Source organism: Gigantopelta aegis, chromosome 7, assembly GCF_016097555.1.
Source record: "Gigantopelta aegis isolate Gae_Host chromosome 7, Gae_host_genome, whole genome shotgun sequence".
Taxonomy (NCBI): Eukaryota; Metazoa; Mollusca; class Gastropoda; order Neomphalida; family Peltospiridae; genus Gigantopelta; species Gigantopelta aegis.
In genome coordinates, this window is record NC_054705.1 from 8,399,225 (window position 1) to 8,422,472 (window position 23,248).

The 23,248-nt window shown below is 38.3% G+C and overlaps 3 protein-coding genes across 4 annotated transcripts; 2 read left to right on the forward strand and 1 right to left on the reverse strand.

Annotated features, from left to right (window-relative positions):
* Nucleotides 1–106: 106 nt before the first annotated feature.
* Nucleotides 107–6,861, forward strand: LOC121377421 (MORN repeat-containing protein 2-like). 2 transcript variants are annotated; one of them, XM_041505404.1, is made up of 4 exons: nucleotides 107–170; nucleotides 3,596–3,679; nucleotides 4,226–4,469; nucleotides 6,532–6,861. In XM_041505404.1, the coding sequence occupies exons 1-4, from the start codon at nucleotides 155–157 to the stop codon at nucleotides 6,635–6,637; spliced, it is 450 nt and encodes a 149-aa protein (XP_041361338.1). In that variant the 5' UTR covers nucleotides 107–154; the 3' UTR covers nucleotides 6,638–6,861. The 2 variants fall into 2 exon arrangements, with proteins under 2 accessions (XP_041361338.1, XP_041361339.1); XM_041505405.1 differs by lacking the exon at nucleotides 107–170 and adding an exon at nucleotides 2,365–2,495.
* Nucleotides 6,862–7,561: 700 nt separating this feature from the next.
* Nucleotides 7,562–14,048, reverse strand: LOC121377424 (protein-lysine methyltransferase METTL21D-like). The gene is made up of 4 exons (XM_041505407.1): nucleotides 13,809–14,048; nucleotides 13,040–13,226; nucleotides 11,319–11,438; nucleotides 7,562–8,191 (listed from the first exon to the last, which is right to left on the reverse strand). Exons 1-4 carry the CDS (start codon nucleotides 14,045–14,047, stop codon nucleotides 8,072–8,074), a joined length of 666 nt encoding a protein of 221 aa, XP_041361341.1. The 5' UTR covers nucleotide 14,048; the 3' UTR covers nucleotides 7,562–8,071.
* An 11-nt stretch (nucleotides 14,049–14,059) lies between these two features.
* On the forward strand, nucleotides 14,060–21,427 carry LOC121377423 (RAD52 motif-containing protein 1-like). The gene is made up of 6 exons (XM_041505406.1): nucleotides 14,060–14,462; nucleotides 15,330–15,524; nucleotides 16,637–16,756; nucleotides 17,702–17,840; nucleotides 19,657–19,844; nucleotides 21,235–21,427. The coding sequence occupies exons 1-6, from the start codon at nucleotides 14,358–14,360 to the stop codon at nucleotides 21,343–21,345; spliced, it is 858 nt and encodes a 285-aa protein (XP_041361340.1). The 5' UTR covers nucleotides 14,060–14,357; the 3' UTR covers nucleotides 21,346–21,427.
* The last annotated feature ends 1,821 nt before the right edge of the window (nucleotides 21,428–23,248 follow it).

A 23,248-nucleotide genomic window follows, 5' to 3' on the forward strand; every position in this document is an offset into this window, starting at 1 on the left:
CAGCAGCATGTGTGTGATGGACAAATTATGAATTTAAAAAAATGGTTTTGTGGTAAGAAACTTTTTTATTAACAACTCGTAATGAAATTTAATAATTTTCCACATTAGTGCGCATGCTCAGTTGTGCTGAAACGGTTATTGTAGACAGCATAAAATGAAATCGGTAAAAAGTATGTTGTGATTTTTATAAAGTTTAATACACATAGCAAATTGTTTCGCCTCTTTGATCAACATTTCCGAACGAGAACTCTTTGTTTTTCATTCACGCAAGCTTAATATAACTAGTCATCATTATGTATATTGAAACAAAAAATATTCTTGAAACTTTAAGACTAAATCAGTTAGAATTTTGACATTTATTTCTTTCGTTATTCTAATCAAGCTTAGTTATATTGGTAAGTCCTAGAGTAGGAATAGTATTGTCAAGTACATCTATGTAATACGTTTAAAGTTAAAACCAGTACAGTATTTTTTCTTAGTCTTGAATAACTTGCCATAGAATATTTTTAATAGGCTTTTGAATTTTGACATTATTTTAAAATCACAAGATGATCGACCCTTTTTACTTGACAGGTGTATATAGGCTCATATAAACGTAATCCTAAAAGACAAAAAGCAGGGGCGTAGGTTTGAGGGTTCGGGGAGTTCGGACGGTCCGCCCGCTGAAGCCAATGGTCCGCTTTGAGAACTAAAAAAATGCAGGTTTATACATATGGAGTTTCTGATGGTGCAAAAACAAAATAGAAAAGGGATCCACTTGGTTCATATTCGACCACTCCCAGGTCCAGATCACGCTACGACCTGAAATGTACATGCAGGCCTCTGGGAATTGAAACTTTGCATGAACTATTTAGCCAAATTAAAATCAAATTAAAAAAATTAATTTTTGCTTAAAATATTAAAATAAGTTAACATAAACTTTATTACATATAAACATTCAACATTTCGTATATGTATTATTGGTTAATACATGTATAATCATATCGTTTATGATTATACATATATTAACCAATTATTAATTTAGTATCATGTTTGTCTGTGCCATGTTTGTACAAATATGACAGGTTTTGCACCCAGTTCCAAATGTGGAATGTTTATATATGTATATGCAATAAAGTTTATCTTATCTTTGGAACTGGCATGACAAAGACAAACAGGATACTAAACTAATTATTGTTTAATACAAGTATAATAATAAACAATATGAGTATACATGTATTAACCAATAATACATAATTTCTATTAAAATGTATTTGCTTGTAAATGATGTCCTACATTTAATGCGCGAACGCAAAATAGGTTTTGCAAAATTAGATTTACGAGAGCGATGTGCGAACGAATCGATCGTTCTCGCAATATTCAGTCCTGACATGTACTAGCACAGAGCAAGGGGCCGGTCAACAAAACGCTGTAGGGGATGCGGATCATGGTACACGTTATGGGGGAGGAAGGGGTGAAGGTCAAAAGTTACACAACGTTTTCAAAACAATGATTGTCTCATTTTAGTTTTCTAAAGTGAAAAACAGTCAATTACTGCTATTTTGTTCTTTGGTATTTATTACTAATTCAAAAGAGAACATTCCAATAATAGTGGTCAAAATTACGTCTTAATGACAGGGAAAGCGGGGAGTGGCATTAACCAGCGTTACGTTTTTGTTTGTTTTGTTTTTGGGGGGTTGTTGTTGTTGTTTGTTTTTTGTTGGGTTGGGTTTTTTTTTGGGGGGGGGGGTCTTAGCGTTATAATACCTTGTATGGGGGAGAGGGTATAAAAATGCAAAATTTTCCTTTCAACTCATGAACATTAAGTAAATTTGATGGACAGAATCTTTTTTAATTATTATTTTATCAACCCCTCCCCGTTATTTTTATTATTATTATTTTATTATTTTTAGTTATTATTATTTATTAAGGGCCGTAAATGGTATCAACTACGTACCGGTAATGTATAAATTATTAATACAATTGCAGTTCACATGGAGATGGACGTCTGTTGCAGTTTTCTTTTTAGGCCTGTTGGTTTAAATATGAAATATATATATCTATTGTGGGTGATATTTTTTTTAATTATTATTATTATTATTACTGATTTTCTTCTTCTTTAATGCCTCTCTTCCCCCATACACATGACGTCCATTCAGGAAAAGCCCTAGAAAATAAATACATTAAGCTTTGTACAAAGCGAAAGCATCTGAAGCACTACAATGGTGGAAAATAACTCGGAATGGAAAAGCACATACACAATTTTCGTATTTTCCTGTTGACGTTATCTGTTTACGTAGTATCTTGTTATTTATTCACTTTAGTATTCATCTAGTTATTTTTTTAATTTGGGAAATTTACATTTTATTTTATATTTTACTTATTTAATACGATACGAATATTTTTACACCTGTCACCATAGTTACTGTGTATAAATGGCGGCGCCCTGTGCATTTACATAGGAAATCTATTATACGCTTTTGTATTTCTTCGACTGTGTACCAGCATGCCAGGGGGTAATAAATTTACTGATATCTGTTGTTACCTATATTTTCTTTTCATAAAAGAGTCAAACTGTTATCTTTTTTAATGTACACGCATCGCTTTCTTTTCTTTTAAAATTTCATCGTCAGACTGACGGTCAGTCTTTGAAAAGGATTTATAGTCTGTCCGACAGCGAACGCCTTTTTTCATACTATGAACTTTACTACAAGTTATTTATTTCCGAGCCGATTGATTTGTAATTTGCACACTAAAATAGTAAGTTTTTGTTGTCGTTTGTTTTGGCGGTTTTTTGGGGGGGGTTGTTATTTTTCCAGAACATTTTAAAGTTTCTTCTTACTCAAACAAAACAGGTTATTTACCCCCCCCCCCCCCCCCGGTATAATATCCGCCCGGTCCCCTCCATTATTATTTTTAGTTAGGGTTGAGGGTTAGGGTTAGGGTTAGGGTTGGGATTATGGCTGGGGTTAGGGCTAGGGTTGGGGTTAGGGTTGGAGTTAAGGTTAGGGTTAGGGGAAGGGGGGACCGGGCGGATATTTCCCCCCCCCCCCAAAAAAAATAATAATTAAAAAAAAATAATAATAAAAATACATAAATAAAGAATGATGGGATGGACTATAAGACGAAACCTGCTATTCATGCAGGTGCTATTTTGTGATTAAAAATATTAATAATACTCGAGATGTTCATTATTTTTTCAAAGCAAGAGGTGTTTATTAAACGTTCTTAGCTATATTTCCGAGTTCAGGGTATTATATAATTGGGGGATCAACAATTATGTACCGTTCTAGGATGGGTATAACGGGTTGCGTTAAGAAACATTATGGGAGACATAGTTTGTGAACAAGAAGCAAAAATGTTGGTCACTATTTGCAGTGAACATTTTGTTTAAAAAATCTTGATTAGCGAAATGATAAATTGATAAAAGTATAAAATCCTCGGCAAGCCTTGGATTTCATACTTTTATCAACTCTTGCTGATAAATTATGATATCACAAGATACTCGGGAAGTATCCTCTATTTACATGATGAGTATAAAGTTATGATGTTTTAGCAAAGATTGCAGGTTTTTTTATTTTCATTATCATAATTTTAACACAATGTTGTTTTACAGAAAAAAAGAAAGAGAAGAAAAAAGACGATGGTACACCAGAGAAGATAACTGGCATCTATGTCTTCCCTAATGGCGATAAATACGGTATTAAACAGTCATTAATATGTATACGCACATTTTCATATTTATTAACCCAGCAGTCACTCATAACTTGGAAAATATTTTTCACATTTTCTCATTGAGAAAATATATTGTTTGGCGATTTTTCAGTTATAAATTGTATGGAACCATAGGAACTGAGGTTAGCACAGGCCCCAAGCTTGAGTATGAAAATGTATGTGTGGGTTTTTTGTCCTGTATATAAATAAAGATAAAAAAAAAATATGGCTTGTGTGCCCCACCCCTGAAATTTTTCTTACATGCCTGTTGTAGTGTTTTCTAACTAAAGACATTGTCAGTACTAAAGATGACATTATCACAATTACACAAACTTACAGAATGGCATCACATAGTTTACAGATTTTGCATTTATGCATCTCTATTTCCAGTGTTCAGTCTGTAATTACAAATGTAATGATTGTCATTGATTAATGTGGATAGCTGTTTTGTAATCATTACTTCAGTTGCAAGAGTACATGTATCACTACAATTATAATCAATTCACAAATGTCTTTTACTTTTACCACACAGAGGGTGAATATATTCAAAGTGCAGGTGGGTCTTTAGAGCGCAATGGATTTGGAACTCACACCACCACTGATGGCGTGGTGTACGAGGGTGACTGGGTGTCTGATAAGATGACTGGACGAGGAAAACTGACCCATCCGTCAGGAGCCGTGTATGAAGGGGAGTTTCTCAACAACAAGTTTAATGGACAGGGCAAATACGTCTGGCCAAATGGTTCTTTTTATGAAGGGCAGTTTGTTGACAACAGGTGAGATAGAAAAGAAAATCAGCTCATCTAGGGTGTTCAGCAGTGGCATAGTGGGTCCATGTACCCCAATCATACTTTTTTTTTTAATGTATTAAATTTTATAAAATCATACATACATACATGTCCAGTGTGGGTCCCCCCCCCCCCCCCCCCCCCCCCCAATATAAAATCCTGGCTATGCCAGTGGTGTTCAGGAGGCTGAGCACTCTCAAATATTTTGACTGGTAGCCAGGTACACACATTATTTATTATATCACATTCATCTATTAGGTGTAAAAACCAGTCTAGCAAGTGTTCTAGCGTCCAGGGCAAGGCAAGTATTCCCCCCCCCCCCCCCCCCCCCCCCCCCCCCCCCCCCCCCCCCCGTTTGAAAAAGGTTTTGACAACCCCAGTGGACCATTAGCATCCGGAGTCCCTTCCACCAGTCCAGAATTTAGCGCCCAGGGCAACCGCCCCAGTGGCCCCGCCCACGCTACGCCACTGGTTCTTCCTCCTGTGCATGCCAGAGATATGGTTTATTTTGTTGAGCTACACTACACATTGGCTACCCAGAATTAATGTCGGACATGTGGTAATTCTGACACGGTCTTTAGAGGAAACCCACTACATGCTTTGCCGTAACAGCAAGAAATCTTTTATATGCACTTTTCCACATATTATGATATAAGACAGCATATTCCACAGCCTTCGATATACCAGTCGTTGGGTGTTGGTTCAGGCAGAAAATATTTTGAATACTCCAATGAATATGGACACTATTGTCCAAACCAAATTGTTAACTACGAAACATTACTCTCCTACCTTTAATTGCCGTTAGATTTCCTCCAAAGTTTGTCCAGACACAAATCTTGAAAAAACCATTACAATGACACAGATTCCACATACCAGATGATAACCATGTCACCTATATCGACTTCGCTGAGAGCGCATAGGGAAAAAAAGCATGTAATTTTGTATCAGCTGCCATTTTGACTTTTTATGGAATATTCTTCAAGAGGGGTGAAAGGATAGGACTTAATCTAACAACGTCATAACATGTTATGATATAAAAGCAAACGTGATGACGTCATATTATTATTATTTTTTAAAATTATTATTATTATTATTATTTTAATGATACCACTAGAGATCATCGATTTCATATTAATTGTGTCACATACTTTGGAGGCTTTCACCCCTCTTGAAGAGTATTCCATAAAGAAGCAAGATGGCAGACGGCAGAAAACTGCATGTATTTTTCCCTATGCAATCTCAGCAAAGACAATATCAGCGACATCGTTGCAGTCCCATGTGTGGAATCTGTATATTTGTAGTGGGTTTTTTGCGATTTGTGTCTGGACAAACTTTGGAGGAACTCTAACGGCAATTAAAGGTAGGAGAGTAATTTTTCGTAGTTGTTAACAATTTGGTTCGGACAATAGGTTTTGTACCTTTGTAATATTATATTGGGCTTTTAGCAAGCTAAGCGGTTTTCTATTAGCAGTAAGGAATCGTCTGTATGCACTTTCCCACAGACAGGGCAGTATATACCATAGCCTTTGATATACCAGTAATGGAACACTGGTTGGGATGAAAAAAAAAAATTAATCCTATAACTTATGAACCTAAAGTGAATGGTTCCTGGTTAATGGAGTTTTCAGCAGAATTCATAGAAAATGGTTTTATTTATATTAAGTGACTATGCAGTAACATTCTCGCGGAAATGATTTTGACTTAATCTAGATTTTTAGGGGTTTTTTCTTGTCCTTTTTTGTATTCAAATTATATGTTGCAGTAAAATTATGAAAAGATTTTAACTGTTTCCATAAGCGGTGTTCTTATTATGCAATTAGTCACTCCCACTTGTCACATGTGATTTGTCGGCCCTACAAAAATTGGAATGTATAAGACTATAGTCATTCCGATTTAGGTGTTCTCACAGAACGATTCGATCACATATGACAGGTCGGTGTGACTAATCGCATAATGAGAACGCCCCTTTAAATAACATTTTTATACAACTATACAGCAACACTCTCAGCGACTCATCAATATCATATTTCTTTCTATTCTGTTTTATCAGATTGCAAGGTGATGGTCAGTTTACCGACACAGACATCCAGAAATGGACAGGAACGTTTCGATACAGAGCGGCACCCGGACTGAGATTTAAACTTGATATGGAATGAAGCGGTCAACTGAACGACAGTAACAGTTGATATCTGGACATTCAATGTCAAGAAAGAAATTGTTATACTGCTACAGGAACTATTGTAAATAGATTCACTTTTATACATGTATATATAGAAATGTATATAAGAAGTTGTTATATGTGGAGTAGAATGTACAGTGTGTTGAATCATGTGAAATTCAGTGTTAGTCAAAATAAAAGGCAACTTTACTCGGTAAAGAATCATTTTGAAGTGTGATTTCATTTGGGATCAAGTTAAAGTTTGTTTTGTTGATCAACAGTAGAGCACATTGATTTATTAATCATCGGCTATTGGATGTCAAACGAAATGGTTGTGAGTTTATTATCCTATTTGTTACCCATAATCGACCTTAATTTATATCACTCAACTTGTTTGATCGACATTCCTGTAAGGTTGTAGTGTGCCAATCATTCAATAGATGACATCACAAAGTGTTCGTCCCACTTGGTGTTCTAGTGGGCCGTAGCTAGCGTGGGGGCAAGGGGGGCAGTTCTTTCACCCTTGGTCTATCTGGATAATCCTCGCTCCTTCAGAACAGTAATGCATCTATGATTTAACACTAAAATATCAACTGACTTATTTACAGTATAAATAATTTATTACAAAATAAATATTCATTAACAACAATGATTAGCATGCATTTACACCTGCACAAATTGTTCCCGTGTTTTCTTTTGAATGTTTTCACGTCTGGGAAATATTTGTAAAATAAATTGACAAAACATCTGAACATGTTTTCCATATTGCATGCCACTACATGGGCTAAGCTTTCCGATTAGCAGCAAGGGATCTTTTATTTGCGCTTCCCACAGGCAGGATGGCACAAACCATGGCCTTTGTTGAACCAGTTATGGATCACTGGTCGGTGCAAGTGGTTTACACCTACCCATTGAGCCTTGCAGAGCACTCACTCAGGGTTTGGAGTCGGTATCTGGATTAAAAATCCCATGTCTTGACTGGGATCCGAACCCAGTACCTACCAGCCTGTAGACCGATGGCCTAACCATAACGCCACCGAGGCCAGTTTGGAGGGGAGAGGACAATCATGGCATGAATCATAGCTAGCCTTAATATTTTTACTTTCTGGGTGAAACTAGGTATAACCAGTATCCTGGGAAGGAAGTAGGAATGACCTAGTTTCTGCCCTGCCATCTTCAGTGCCAGATTTATAAGGGGGCAATTGCCCCAGCCCCCCCCCCCCCCACCCCCCACCAACTAAGGGCTTCCTTTATTAAAAAAAGGTGATCATTATTTAAAAAATGCTTTTTTTTTATTTGTCATGTATTTTAATTTCCATGTTGAGGGGCCCCCCAACCTGAAGTGCCCCAGGCCCCCCAAGGTCAAAATCTGGCCATGGTCATCTTCACCCAGTGCGACTGGTTTTACTGCAGTTCTTTCATGGGCAGTGTCTCAAGTGACGTCAGATTCTGATTTTCTGATAAACTTCAGGATGTGGATGTCATCACTGCAGAACTGTGGATCCTGTCTCTCCAGTGGAACTTCTTCAATTACAAATGATTCCCTCACAAGCTGAAAAGGGAAAGAAATGGAAAAACTGTCGAGTTAGCTGCGATTGTAACAAAGCCATTTTAAAGAACTAAAATGTGATACTAAACACATTTCTTTTCCTTTTAGTATCAGTGTCTGTATATTCAGAAGAAGAAGAAAAAGTTTTGTTTAAGACCACCACTAGAGCACATTGATTTATTAATCATCGGCTATTGGATGTCAAACATATGGTCATTTTGACAGTCATAGAGATAAAACCTGCTACATTTTTACATTAGTAGCAATGGATCTTTTATATGCACCATCCTACAGACAAGATAGCACATACCACGGCCTTTGATATACCAGTTGTGGTGCACTGGCTAGAGCGAGAAATGGCCCAATAGGCCCACCGACGGGGATCGATCCTAGACCAACCGTGCATCAAGTGAGCGTTTTACCACTGGGCTACGTCCCACCCTCAGAAGGAGGAAATGTTTTATTTAACGACAAACTCAACACATTTTATTTACAGCTATATGGCATCAGACATGGTTAAGAACTACACAGATATTCAGAGAGGAAACCCGCTGTCGCTACTTCATGGGCTACTCTTTTCGATTAGCAGCAAGGGATCGTTTATATGCACCATCCCACAGACAGGGTAGTACATACCATTGCCTTTGATATACCAGTTGTGGTGCACTGGATGTGACAAGAAATGCCCACCGACGGTGATCGATCCCAGACCAACTGTGCAACAAGCGGATGCTTTACCACTGGGCTACTGTATATTCAGAATGGTTTTGGTCGTGCTGTTTATAGTTCCAAAACTACTCAGCAGCGAAAAGTGGATTTTAAGGCCTAGTCTATGTGTATGAAGTTGTAAACATTCTGGGAATACTGCTACAGCAATACATGACCCCTACCGGCCTCAACAAATTATTATTGTATCTTTCCATGTTCAAGGACCATAGGCATAACTCTGTGAAAAATGGGTAAGTCATCATAAAGTCAAAATTTATCTGTAACTGTGTATGATAAAGCTATGCACAAAATGTCAATTAAAGATATTGAGGCACTGTGGAACACAAATGTCAGAAAAACTATTTGTGGGACAGATGGATCAATGATCATGATCATAGAGCTTGGTGCATGTACAGACATTTCCTTTTGGTTTCCACGCTAATGCTAATGCTTCTGTACTCTTGACTTCGGTGGACTTGGTTTGAGTTTGGAGTTTTCCTTCTCCTAGGAGAGTTTCTTTTCTAGGATTCTGAGCCTCACCAGCCCAGTTCTGATTTTGGAGTTTGCTTCTCCTAGACAGTTGTCTTTCTTGACTCATGTCCTCAGTCTGTCCGGTTCATATTAGTCTAGCCTCTACCCTTTGACCAGTCCAGCTTGGGTGACCCTACCAGGAGCTGATGCCCCAGCTGGCATAGCTCTCCAAGTCATTCAGTCAAGCAAGCTACCTCACCATGTCAAGGAATGGACCATGAGATAGGAATGGATGGATAGACATACAGACAGATGGAATGATGGAGACTAAGCCTATAAATAAAATGAAGTTTAACCTACTACAAACAACAGAATGGTAAAAAAAACCACTGATTGTACACACACAGATATTCTATACAAGAACATATAAGTAATCATGTAATCGGGGTTTCTGCCAGAGGGAAAAACGGGTATGGCACCATACCCAAATTGTTTGGGAGATTTTATTTTTTAAAGTTAATTTTAATTACTCATCATTACTGTATGATTTTTTTAACCCTAACCCTGAATTTAAAGAAGGAGACAATTAAGGCATTTGGCCTGGTGTGCATATTCAACGATATATAATGCACATTATTACTTAATATCAACAAGTATAATCGTATAGTTAATTAATAAAACGGTTAAATGTGACGGCTATTATATATAACGGGCGCAGCCATTTTGTACCATCCCTGCAGATTTTGTACCAAGCTGGTGGTTACATAATACCTAATGTGTCACGTCAGGAATTAGTCTTCGAACTGAAGAAACAAAACATACCTGATTTTTGCGAATGCATCGCAATGTTCTGTAATAATAGCCATGCCAGTGAGCCAGCAACAATTATATATTTCTCAATACAAAATAAACCACCATTGTCAAAGTGCTGAAATAACTGTATTATGGTTTTACATAAATTAATCCATGTATTGAAATAATAATGGGAGTGTGTTCTTGGTTAATTGGTCTTTTCTTTCTGTGGCCTGTATCTGTGGTTCCTAATTGGCAGGTGTATATTTAGACGGTCCCCAGACACTGTGTCTAAACACACTAAAAAGACGTGCCTCTTTTATTAAGATCACAGGATATTGTGTGGTAACCGCACGGATACCCCTCCAATCGCAATGGGCATTATCAGCCGGCTGCTTTATTACTGTAAGTAATTCTGTAAAACCCTTGGTTAAGTAGACTTTCCCATCTAAAATCACAAAACTGACCAATTACGTTGTCCCAAAGAAAAGAAAAGTATCACTTGGGTATCGTGAGTGGTCGTTTTTGCTCGAACGTACCCTACCAATAGGCTTAATAATATGCATTTTTGTTTGGATTTTTTTTTTTAAGAAAAATACCATAACTCCATTTCGTACTATTGATGCAAATTGAAATATATTAAGTTAAATAGTTTATTATACTATCAAGTCATTTATGTTGTTTTACAAGTCAGGTTGATGAAAGTGAAGCGCTTTGTCGTAAATTAGAGCGTTTGTTTACACTGTGCTTAAGAGGAGATGGACGGAGCTGAACTCACTTCGCCCCAAGCTATACCACCGGTCGTCACAAAAACGAAACAAAATGGCTGCCCCCAGTTAGCAGGAATAATCATGTTTTTTTATTAACTCTAAAACTACGCGTTTTTCATTTGTTAAAGTGTCAGTATGTGTTGGTGGTCCGAGTATGCATCTTTCCAACACATAAGGCTCTTGTTTGAGTTGACCCTACCTTTAACACATTTTCTTTCTGGGGAGGCCTTCCATAACCCCTGTTGACTATGGTTGCATTTAATTCGACAGTACCATACACAAAAATTTCTTTCTGGCAGAAACACTGATACTGAGTAATTGGGTGTTGCAGACATTCATTCATTTTGCATAACCAAAGATTTACCTCGTAACATTGGTCAATAACTTACATTAAAAAACTGAGCTTCCAACACTTTCTTGATCTCTGTATCTCTCTGTTCATAGCAGCACAGTACAACAGTCCTGGGACCACACAGGTCACACATCGTCGACATCAGCGGGTTCAGCGACTGAAACATAGCGTACAGAGATAAACACTTCATTCTGAGAGTACTGCTACAGTTCATTTCATTTCAAATTATTTTCATGCTTATATCCAATTAAGGTTCAAGCATGCTGTCCTCGGCACACACAGGGCTAGGTCTGGGTGAACATAAAGTTTTGCCAAATTATCTATTAAACTTAAAAAATGACAGAAAACCAGTTATTTTCTAATAAAATGTAGGAAAATTATTTCGCAAACTAAAAATAAAATTTGCAATTGGTTAATGATTAGTAAGAGAGAAGAGGGTGTAGTGGCCTTACACCTATCCATTGAGCCCTTAAGAACTCGCTCTGGGTTGGAGCCGGTACCGAGCTGCGAACCCTGTATCTACCAGCCTGTAATCCGATGTCTTAACCATTGCATCATCGAGGCCAGTTCTGCTAAAGTAATACATGTCCCCTTACCTACGGTCCTAGCCGAAATATTTTGTGTATCTTTTTAAGTTCAACAGCCATGGGTGTCAAACTTGGTATGTAACTATACATGGTAAAGCTACACACAAAATGTCATCTCCATATCTTGAGGCTTTGCAAACAAAAAGTCTGGAAAACGAATTTTTATATTTTCTGAGTTCAAGGGCCGTAACTGTGAAAAATGTGTAAATCACCATGAAAGTTAAACCTCATCTGTAACAGTACATGTTAAAGCTATACATAACTGTTAAAAATGTGTAAATCACCATGAAAGTTAAACCTCATCTGTAACAGTACATGTTAAAGCTATACATAACTGTGAAAAATGTGTAAATCACCATGAAAGTTAAACCTCATCTGTAACAGTACATGTTAAAGCTATACACAAAATTTCAACTCAATATCTAAAGGCATTATACAAAAAAACATTTAAAAAACCTGTCTTAAAAAACACACAAAAAGCCCTGTCTTAAAAACTGTACATGTGGGACAGACAGACAGACAGACAGACAGACAGACAGAAGGACATATGAATGAGAAAAAGCCTGTAGTCCACTCCACTTGGACCAGTAGGGGGACTAATAAACAACAGAAATATTAGTGAAATGTGTTGAAAAGTATGACTGCAAACTAATGTGCTTATATAATATTTTGGGATGGAAACTAAACGTGCCCCTCCATCCCCCAGTGTGTTCAGCGACAGTGAATGATACTAATAGTCGCCTGGTCTCTGATGATGTCATTTGGTTTAATGTCAAGTGCATACACCAGTCTAACTACAGTAATTAGCAAACATGTTTCTGCTGTCTGGCTGAAATCAGCTCAGTTACTGTCTTGCAACATAAAGTTTAAAGTTTGTTTTGTTTCATGACATAACTAAAGCCCTGACATCGATTTATTAATCATCGGCTATTGGATGTCAAACATTTGGTAATTTTGACATAGTCTTGGAGAGAAACCCTGCTACATTTTTCGATTAGTAGCAAGGGATCTTGTAGATGCACCATTCCACAGACAGGGTTAACACATATCATGGCCTTTGATATACCAGTCATAGTGCTTTACCACTAGACTACATCCTGCCACATCCCCCCTACAAATTTGTTTTTAAAATAGTAAAAATAATTTCCATGGCAACAGAAATGACTGTTACCTCTTCATAATAAATACAGTCGGCTAGGAAAATATAATCCGGATTTCTACAACTCTGGTTACAAGTGTCGCTGCCCCACGTTAGAGGTTCCGTTGTTGCACTTCCTGTTACGACTTTCACATTGTCGTCAATGTTGCGCTGAATGAGAGGAATCAACTCGGGTAAATCTGTTATCGTTACGGTTGCTCTGAACAAAACAAAAGAGTTTTTCATTTTGTAAGTCTACAACGCACCAGGTGACCTGCTGGAATAATTAACATTTATCCAGTTTTGCATAACGTTATGATTTTCTGTTTAAAATGTAAAAAAATAAAATGTTAACAACCAAAAACAATTGTGTTAGTATAATTTACTAAAAAAAATATTGGGGGTGGTATGCTGGGGTCTTTTGGAGGGTGGCATGGTAGGACCTTGCCTTTTGTAGTTTTTTCATTGTTGGTTTGGTGGGTGGTATTGGTGTAATTACGTTAGTGTTATGGAGGTGTAATTTCAAGGCAGTTCCACTTAACAACCCCGACACCCCACCCCTACCATCATATCAATTTAATTTAATAATCATTGGTAGGACTTTCCTTTGGCACTGTCATGTATAACTATAAAGAACATTATAAAATTTTAATACTTATCATTAATAGTTAGGGTTAGGGTTAGTGACAGTGCCAAAGGAAAGTCCTTCCTAATCATTATAATGGATTTTTTTTTTTTAATTGTTAGAGATTTTCGTTTCTAAATAAATAATAAGAAAAATAAAACGTATTGGTGAACAAACCCCAAGCTCGCGGCATAAAGGCCGACAACTCCAGTGCCAGCTCCCAACTCCACGACACGTTTTCCCTTCCACGCTGTCCCTCGTTGAAAATCATTAGTTTCTAAATATTTTGTGAGCACCAGAGCTGCATCCCAAACCACACAACCAACATCACCAATCTCCGACTGGTTTATTTTCAATGTTTTACCATCATTTCTCTCAATTTCTCGTACAAAAAGATTATCTAAGGGGGCGGCCATATTGGAAAAATATCTTCAATACTACAAGCAAATATTTTTTTTATATATATATAAAATGTTTCTAATTAAGGTATCGTTTATTATTAAAAATGAATATTTCTAAAAGTACAGATGCAGAATATATTTCTTTTATTATTTAAACGGTATAAAAAAAACTTAGGCGGGTATATTATTGTGTGTGTTATATATGAAAATAAAGACTTACTTGTAGATAATACATTTCTGAAAAATTGGCGGGAATTATAAAATGTTGGTGGGGAAATAGTTTTGTTTTGGAAGTGTCATGTTTGATGTATTTGATTGTTAAAACATGGCGAGTGATGTTGAGATTATAGAGTTTCAGATTCCAACATGTAACAGGAAAAATCTTTTTGTAACAAACATCCCCGTCAGTCAGAGTGAAGCTGAAATTTATGTAAGTTCACATTTCCTCATTTTATAGCTCTCCAGGGCGGGTCCAGAAAATAATCTCCTTTTTTTTTTTTGGGGGGGGGGGGGTGAGGAATAAGAGACAAAGGGTACATGGACCAACTCGCGAAAAAGGCAATCCAATAAAAAATAAAAAAAGGCGCTCGAATTTATGGGTGGGGTGGTGGGGCTATAGTGGCGTATCTAACGGGGTAATGGCTTTAGCTGCCAAATAACAAAAACAAAAACCTCTGCACTTTTAATGTGTAGAGGGTTTGTTTGTTTTGTTATTTGGCAGCCACCGAGGCCGGTAGTGTCTCATCACAGCCCCACTCCAGAGATCCTTTACTGGCTGGATTACTTCCACAAATATTAACATTGTTCAAGTACGCGCGCTATGCCATGGACAACCACTGGTACTATATTGGAGACCCTTTCTAGTTTGGATGGCCATGTCCTCTCATAACAATTAATTTACTATCAAACAACCGTATGCGACGGGAATCGGGGAATAATCTGGCAACCGCCCCCCCCCCCCCCCCCCCCAATCCCAGTTACCCCAACCCCCAGTGCCGGATTTATAAGGGGGCCCCTCGATTCAGGACTTCCTTTATTAACAAAAATGTAATAATTATAAAAATTAGTTTATCTTTTTATTTGTCATGTAATTTAATTTCTATGTTGAGGGGCCCCCGAACCTGAAGTGCCCTGGGCCCCCCAATGTCTAAATCCGGTCCTGCCCACCCCCACTTCCATTCCCATCGCTGGACAAATCTTCCAATTTAGTCACTAGTATAGTAGACTACAACAGCCCAATGTCCAAAAATGTCACCATCAGTTGCTTATTTTATTTATTTATTTTTGTTGTTTACAGCACCAGCTAGACAACTGTTTCTCTAAATATGGTTTGCTACACGAAATTCAAATATTTCGCCATGGAGGGCCCGCCTCGCACGAACAGCCAAGTAACGCCATGTATGCCTTCGTGAAATTCTACTCCAGTATGGCCGCACGGAAGGCAAAAGAGCAACTGAATGACCAGTTAACGATTGCTGGAAACCTTTGCAAGGTACAGTATATAATTTATAATAGAGTGTGCGATTTTGAGGACAGTCCCGGAGCCCGAGGCTTGTTAAAAATCCTGTAGGACTCTCTAGCTTGGCTAGCATACGAGCCTGTGTGGCTCGTAAAACATATTTGTACAAATTATATGAATTCTTCGAAATGACATAGTCAACATATATCTCAAAATCCATGGTTCCAAGCAAAACATTTAGTGTATCTTCTGTTCCACTGGAGACACGTGATAGGGCTCGCACGATTGGTGGCGGGCTCTCAAGATTTGTAAATAGGGAGTCCTTATGACACTTAATTTTTTTTAACCAAAATCGCACACTGTAAATTGTAATATATATGCCCGGCCCTACAGTTGTTCGTATACATTAGCCCCAAGATATATATATATATATATAGTCGGTCTCTGGCCCGGTCAAAGTTTCAGAATTTATTTATTTATTTATTTTGTTTGTTTATTTGTTTGTCCTTATCTGCCTTGATCCCTTCTCATCAACCATGGTGCCTCCTCATTTGCCATGGTGTCTTCTCATTAGTCATGGTGCCTCCTCATTTGCCATGGTGTCTTCTCATTAGTCATGGTGCCTCCTCATTTGCCATGGTGTCTTCTCATTAGTCATGGTGCCTCCTCATTTGCCTTGGTACCCTAAATGCTTTTCTTCACATTTTCCACTTACATTATGACTTCGACTTTGACCCCCAAATGACCTCATTTGGACCCAAAATCTTATGGTGCGTCACAGTATTATTATTTGAAGTGGCGCAGCATCGTGAGTACTACGATGGATGCCAAGCTGTGGGACTCTGCTAAAGACCTACGCCCGACAGCCCTTTTTGCAACTCTCACGATACAAAGGATATAATACAACCAATCGAACGCTGAAGAAGACGCAGCATTATTTCCAGTATAGAAAACATCACCATCTTTATAAATAAAAAGAAATACATATTTATATATATAAGTTTCACTAATGAGATAGGATATACAAGTTTCACATCATTATTTTATCTCGTTATCATTTGTTGAAAATGACATTGAAGGTTTGTATGCCATTGCAATGTTCTTTACATCTTGTGAAGAACGACTTTATTTTTATTTCATTTCAGATAGCGTTTGCAAAAAGACGAAATCTCCAGACGTTATCCCGACCATTACATCTTTCCAAGTGTGTCGAGTTGGCGAACTTTTACCTGGGTTTCAATGGTTGGTCAAGTAAAGTGACGAAGGTAAATCATAAAAATACACGTAGATGTTACGATGTATGATACAAATGATTGTGTTCGTTTTAGAGCAATAACGTTAAAAAGTCGTTCATGGGTTTCTTGCAAGTTAACATGTTCCCGACTCGTTAGTAGCCTTTTTAACCACTATATTTTCTTCTTTACAATTGTTCACCGTGTTTCTGCCAGAAAGAAATTTTTGGATATTTCGCTATGACTTCAATGCAATCACAGTCAACAGGCGGTATGGGGAAGGGGGCTCCCCCAGAAAGAAAATCGGGTTATGTTTAGGGTTAGGGTTAAGAAAATCATAGTTATGATAAGAGTAAATCATTTTATGAAAAGATTAACTTACAAAAAGAAATTAGCAAAACCAAAAATTGGATATGGCGCCATACCCATTTTGCCCTCTGGCAGAAACCTGGTAGCATCTAAAACTTCATTTTATTATTTTAATATCAATTTCTTTTAATGATGTCCCATTGATTATTATCAAAAATTAATCGGTTGGGTTCTATTAATGTGAAGATCAATTATAAAAATCTATAATTGTGTCGTGAAAAATGTTTACTGCAAACTGGAGTTGTTCCTACAATTTCGATGGTGGAACTGATGTAAATATTTTGTGGTTTGTGTTTGTTTTCATGTCTACATAAAGAAAAAAAAAGATAAATACACATGTCTCAATTTGTCAGGGTTTCCTGCCAGAGGGTAAAACGGGTATGGTTCCATACCCAAATTTTTTAAAGATTATTTTTGTTTAAGTTAACCATTTGACAAAATTAGTGACTTATCATTACAGTATGATTTTCTTAACCCTAAAGCTAACTCATTTTCTTTCTGGGGGAGGTCCCCCATAGCTCCTGTTGACTGTGGTTCTATTCAATCCCATAGCACCATACCCAAAAATGTCTTTCTGGCAGAAACACTGTTTGTTGTTGATTTTGGTAGCTTGAAGAAGATAAGGACGTGTTACCAGTGGACGGAGTCTCCAAAGTTCGTTACTTCTGTGTGGTTAGCCTGTGTGTGGCTCACCACAACTTGTCCTGTGACGGGCTGGGAGCCTGGGAGGAGACGTACAACAAAGCTGGTGTGTTCGAGTTTCTGTTAACTTTATGAAGGAAGGAAATGTTTTAATTTATTTAACGTGGCACTCAACACATTTTATTTACGGTTATATGGCATCGGACATATGGTTAAGGACCACACAGATAATGAGAAAGTAAACCCGCTGTCACCACTTCATGGGCTACTCTTTTCGATTAGCAGCAAGGGATCTTTTATATGCACAGCCAGGATAGTACATACCACAGCCTTTGTTACACCAGTTGTAGAGCACTGGCTCGAACGAGAAACAGCCCAATGGGTCCACCGATGATGATCGATCCTAGACTGACCGCGCATCAAGCGAACGCTTTACCACTGGGCTACGTCCCGCCCTATATACTTTATACTCTTTATCTACTAATTATTCGTCTGATCATCAAACTCCTTTTCTTCATCTTCAACTTCATAATTTTCCTATTTCTTTCTTCTTTTCTTCTTCTTCTCCTTCGTCTACCTTAACGGGCTCGGTGGCGTCATGGTTAGGCCATCGGTCTATAGGCTGGTAGGTACTGGGTTCGGATCCCAGTCGAGGCATGGGATTTTTAATCCAGATACCGACTCCAAACCCTGAGTGAGTGCTCCGCAAGGCTCAGTGGGTAGGTGTAAACCACTTGCACCGATCAGTGATCCATAACTGGTTCATAAAGGCCATGGTTTGTGCAATCCTGCCTGTGGGAAGCGCAGGGTTTCCTCTCAAAATCTGTGTGGTCCTTAACCATATGTCTGACGCCATATAACCGTAAATACAATGTGTTGAGTGCGTCGTTAAATAAAACATTTCTTTCTTTCGTCTACCTTACTTATCATCCTACTCCTACACCTCCTGCCATCCTCCTTTTCTGCCTTCTTCTCCACGTCCTTCTTCTCATCCATTTCATCCTCCTTCCTTTTCTTCTACACCTCCTTTTTTCTATCCACCTTTCATCCTCATCCTCACCCTTCTTCCCTCCCTCTTTTTTCCTCTTTTTGTCCCCTCGTCTTCCTTTTCTTCTTATTCTTCGACGTTCAAGGTGGATTCTTCTTCTTCACCTCATCCTGTTGTGCTTCTTTTGATCTTCTCCTTCAACCTTTTCGCCTACACCTATTTCTTCTTGGAAATACTGAATGCCTAATAACTGGGTCACTGGCTTTAAGAGAATGTTCCATGTTTTGTTAGGACGTTTCCTCTAACAAGGGCGGGACGTAGCCCAGTGGGAAAACGCTCGCTGGATGCGCGGTTGGTCTAGGATCGATCCCCGTCGATGGGCCTATTGGGCTATTTCTCGTTCTAGCCAGTGCACCACGACTGGGACATCAGAGGCCGTGGTATGTGCTATCCTATCTATGGGTTGGTGCATATTAAAAATCCCTTGCTGCTAATCGAAAAGAGCAGCCCATGAAGTGGCGACAGCGGGTTTCCTCTCAATATCTGTATGGTCCTTAACCATATGTCCACACCATATAACCGTAAATAAAATGTGTTGAGTGCGTCGTTAAATAAAACATTTCCTTCACCTTCCTTTCTTCCTTTCCTCTAACACTAAAACAGAAATATGAAATTGAATCATTTGAGGTATATACAAAAGTCAGTTTATAGTGTGACCGTCTTCATTATCAATCACATATCCAACTACGCTTTATGAACGCTGTCCTTAATATATAAATAATAAAATACACATCTTGTTATTCACTGTCCCGTCCCCACCCTACCCCTAGTAGTTATTTTGGGAAGATACGTCCTGCAAAGAAGTAAACAAAAATTAAAAAACAGAATTGCATCGTGTTTCGTTGAACATGGTTAATGATTTTGTTGGTTGCAGATCCGATGAGTAGAGTCGGAGTAACGGCTAAAAGTAAGAAGCTGTCACAGCAGCGCGCCCTGGAGAACGCCTTCTCGAAACTCCTCATCATCGTCCTGGGCAACGGGAAAGTCTCGGTGGAAGTCAACACGACTCTCACGGAACAGATCCTCAGGACAAACCACGTTGATGATAGCGAACTCTTAAAGGTAGGCCTAGGCTATCAAAGTTGAATATTTATTGTTTTTATTATGTAGATCTATTCTATAGGCGCAGAATTTAATTATGGTGGAACACTGAGGTCTGGTCCCCTCTCCTTCGACATGACAGATGCTTGCTTTGTGGTTTTTGGGGTTTTTTTAGGGGATGTGGAGTGTTTGTTTGGTTTGGGTTGGTGTTTCTTCTGTCAGATATAAATAAATATATCGTCATCCAGTTCTCGATCAGAGCGATGTATATAAAGAATACTACATGAGTGGCCGTTAGATGCCATTTATCTTAGAAGATGCGAATTATTTAAAAATAAAAATTATCAAACGAGGAAAAACGAGTGACCAGTCAGATACGTTTTTAAACGAGTTGTAAGTTAAATGGTATCTATCGGACACGAATATAGTATTCTATTTCTTACATATCCTTAAAAACAAACTAAAACGAATTTACGGCTTTCACACGGCAGTTAATAAATGCGTCACACAGAGGCAGAGTCGGCGACTAGCTGCGTCACACAGTAACCAGTTTCAGGTTAACTTTCACGTCGGAGAACAATTAGTTTCGGACATCCTTATTTTATTTTATTGGACATCCTTACAGGCCTCCCAGACCTCCTATATTTGCTATATTTTTTATAGAATCCTATAAAACTCCTATATTGAGATTCACTTCCTATATTTCCTATAGTTGACTCAATTACTTTGCAAAAATGCTGATGAATAAAATATGTTACCGAGTTATATTTGCAGTGAAAGGCAGCCAGCCTGTCAGAAATTCAGAAGATGCTTTGAATGTGGAAGATCTGTATCAAGTGCCAATCAAGATCCTGCTCACCTAATGAGGTGAGGAGGATGTATTACTGATACAAGATGCATCAACTTTCAAAATATCCTGGATATGGGCATGGACTGCTGGCAAGCCTTGGTATATATTTGCTGAGGTAGTAGATGGTATTGTGTGTACATACGTAAGGTAAAAATATACCATTAGTAATGTAAATGTCTAGAAATCCATGTAAAATGCCTATAATCATCATAATCGGTCCAAATGTTCCTATAAAACTCCTATATTTTGGTATGCAAATTCCTATATTTTAACATGTACAAGTGGCTGTGAGGCCTGTCCTTATTTTATGGCTCTGGTCATCACAGTGAAGTTGTCAGTCACAAGTCTTACAAGTGGTCTGCAACTTAATGATGTTGGGGACGATATGCATCTACAACTGATCATCTCTTACACGGGTGTTAGAAAATATCATGTGTATGTGACTACCACAGACCGTGCGATCTTGGCGCTTCCTGCTACCTTTGGCAAATAATAGCTATTGATTACATGTGTCATTTTAATTTTATTTTTAAAAAGCCTTTCCTTTTGTTTTCGTTTTAGGTTAATGAAGTGGACCACAAACTAGCTCCTGACAGTGAAAACGAAGACTTTGACCAATCAGATCTTGATGGCGCCAATTTACAAATATTACAAGAGCTGGAAGATACCTAGTGTCTACCAGGATGACCAATCATATACTGACGTTGATGGCGCCAATTTACAAATATTACAAGAGCTGGAAGATACCTAGTGTCTACCAGGATGACCAATCATATACTGACGTTGATGGCGCCAATTTACAAATATTACAAGAGCTGGAAGATGCATAGCATCTATTAGCAGTTGGCAATTCGTGCTTACAGTCTCGTTGACTGGGTTCAAATCTACTGTACCGAATTTACGAAGCCTGTTTTTCTTAAACATGGGTGTTTAAGCATTGTAAATGTGTGTAGCTACAAACGTGTAAGTCAAAAACAGGCTTTGTAAATTCGGCCTACTGTGTCTGCTAGTGTTCGGGATCAGTCGAAATATGATTATCATCAGTCACTGACGTATGACTTTGATGTCTTGGATGACTGTAATTCAAAGTTTTGGCAGTTACCTTTGGCGGATCCAGAGGGTGATCGCATGGACTTTGTGACCACCACCACCCCTCCCATCTCGTTTCTCCACATGTTTGAAATGCTTTTTTCAATAACTTTTGCGTGGATTTTTTTTTTTTTAATTCATCATCGATAACATACAAAACTTTATTGTCCTGAAAACGCATCTCTGGGCATTTTTAGTTTAAAAGTTTCCAGGCAGGATTCACCTCGCTCTACTTGGCAGCTCAGCTCATGTCTTAGACCAACTCAAATAGTCTTTTAGAGAGGGGTGGGACGTAGCTCAGTGGTACAGCGCTCGTCTGATGTGCGATCCATTCCAGTCGGTGGACCCATTGGGCTATTTCTCGTTCCAGCCAGTGCTCCACAACTGGTGTAAGAAAGGCCGTGGTCTGGGATAGTGCATATAAAAGATCCCTTGCTGCTAATCGAAAATAGTAGCCCATGAATTGGCGACAGCAGGTTTCCTTTCGTTATTTGTATGTAGTCCTTAACCATATGTTCGACGCCATATAACCGTAAATAAAATGTGTTGTCATTGGTAATAAATGTGCCAGTATAATGTTTTTAGGTTTTGTTTTTAGTTTAATGTTGGCAATAAATGTATGCAATATTTTTTCATCCAGTATTGTTGTGTCAAGTAGTATTGTCAATGAAACGTGCGGGGTCACTGTACAACTAAATACTGCAATTTTTTTGCAGTGAAACTAGAGATGTTGTAAAAACACCAAGTTATGTCGAAAATAACAAGGTTCCACTTTCTTCAGTTAATACTTTGGGGGTTTGGGAGGTTGTAGTACTTGTTAATATGTATGGGTCATAGTTTGATTAATACATTGCATATAATGTTTCTAACAACATGCATTAGCATAGGAACCTGTGGGATGTTACTTAGTATATAGTACAACCGACTGCAGAATTGTTTCAGAAAGGGGGTTCAGTGCATCCCTCAGACACACTGTAATATTACTTCTCTGCTGTAAAGAAATAAATAATTTATCTTGCACATTGGATATTTGTGGCACACTTAAGCACTGGCATTGTTAGAGAGGGATCATAGTGACCATGCTCACCCCCCCCCCCCCCCCCCCCCCAATCTGGCAATCAGGGGTGGGGTTGCACCACTTTATGTATTTGCCTCACGCCCAATAACGTCTCGTAGAAAGTGGGTGCACCCCCACCCAGTTTAACATTTTGTCTACTCCAATGCTTTGAAGTTAAGAGGAAGGGGTGCCCACACCACTAGATCAACACCTGAATATTATACCATGACATAGATGATTGTCGTCTGCTACCAATATAATGACTATGCCAGCTTCGCTTGAGAAAACGCACCTCCCTCATTCCCATACGTTCCTGGCTACGCCCCTGCTACTCGAGACAAGTAACGCTGTATATGATGGCTGTAAAATTGTAATGTTACCATAAACAAGTGACACATTAATTTATGACTGTAATTGTTCATTGTGGAA

Bases quoted from the DNA above. Each gene is read 5' to 3' on its own strand.
- LOC121377423 (XM_041505406.1), top strand. From the start codon at position 14,358: ATGGCGAGTGATGTTGAGATTATAGAGTTTCAGATTCCAACATGTAAC. The intron at 15,525-16,636 runs GTACAGTATATA...ATTTCATTTCAG, and splicing joins TTGCTGGAAACCTTTGCAAG to ATAGCGTTTGCAAAAAGACG. The intron at 17,841-19,656 runs GTGTGTTCGAGT...TGTTGGTTGCAG, and splicing joins GGAGACGTACAACAAAGCTG to ATCCGATGAGTAGAGTCGGA.
- LOC121377421 (XM_041505404.1), top strand. The intron at 3,680-4,225 runs GTATTAAACAGT...TTTACCACACAG, and splicing joins CCCTAATGGCGATAAATACG to AGGGTGAATATATTCAAAGT. The intron at 4,470-6,531 runs GTGAGATAGAAA...CTGTTTTATCAG, and splicing joins GGGCAGTTTGTTGACAACAG to ATTGCAAGGTGATGGTCAGT.
- LOC121377424 (XM_041505407.1), bottom strand. From the start codon at position 14,047: ATGGCCGCCCCCTTAGATAATCTTTTTGTACGAGAAATTGAGAGAAAT. The intron at 13,227-13,808 runs GTTTGTTCACCA...TGTTTTGTTCAG, and splicing joins CTTTATGCCGCGAGCTTGGG to AGCAACCGTAACGATAACAG. The intron at 11,439-13,039 runs GTAACAGTCATT...GCTATGTTTCAG, and splicing joins ACTGTATTTATTATGAAGAG to TCGCTGAACCCGCTGATGTC.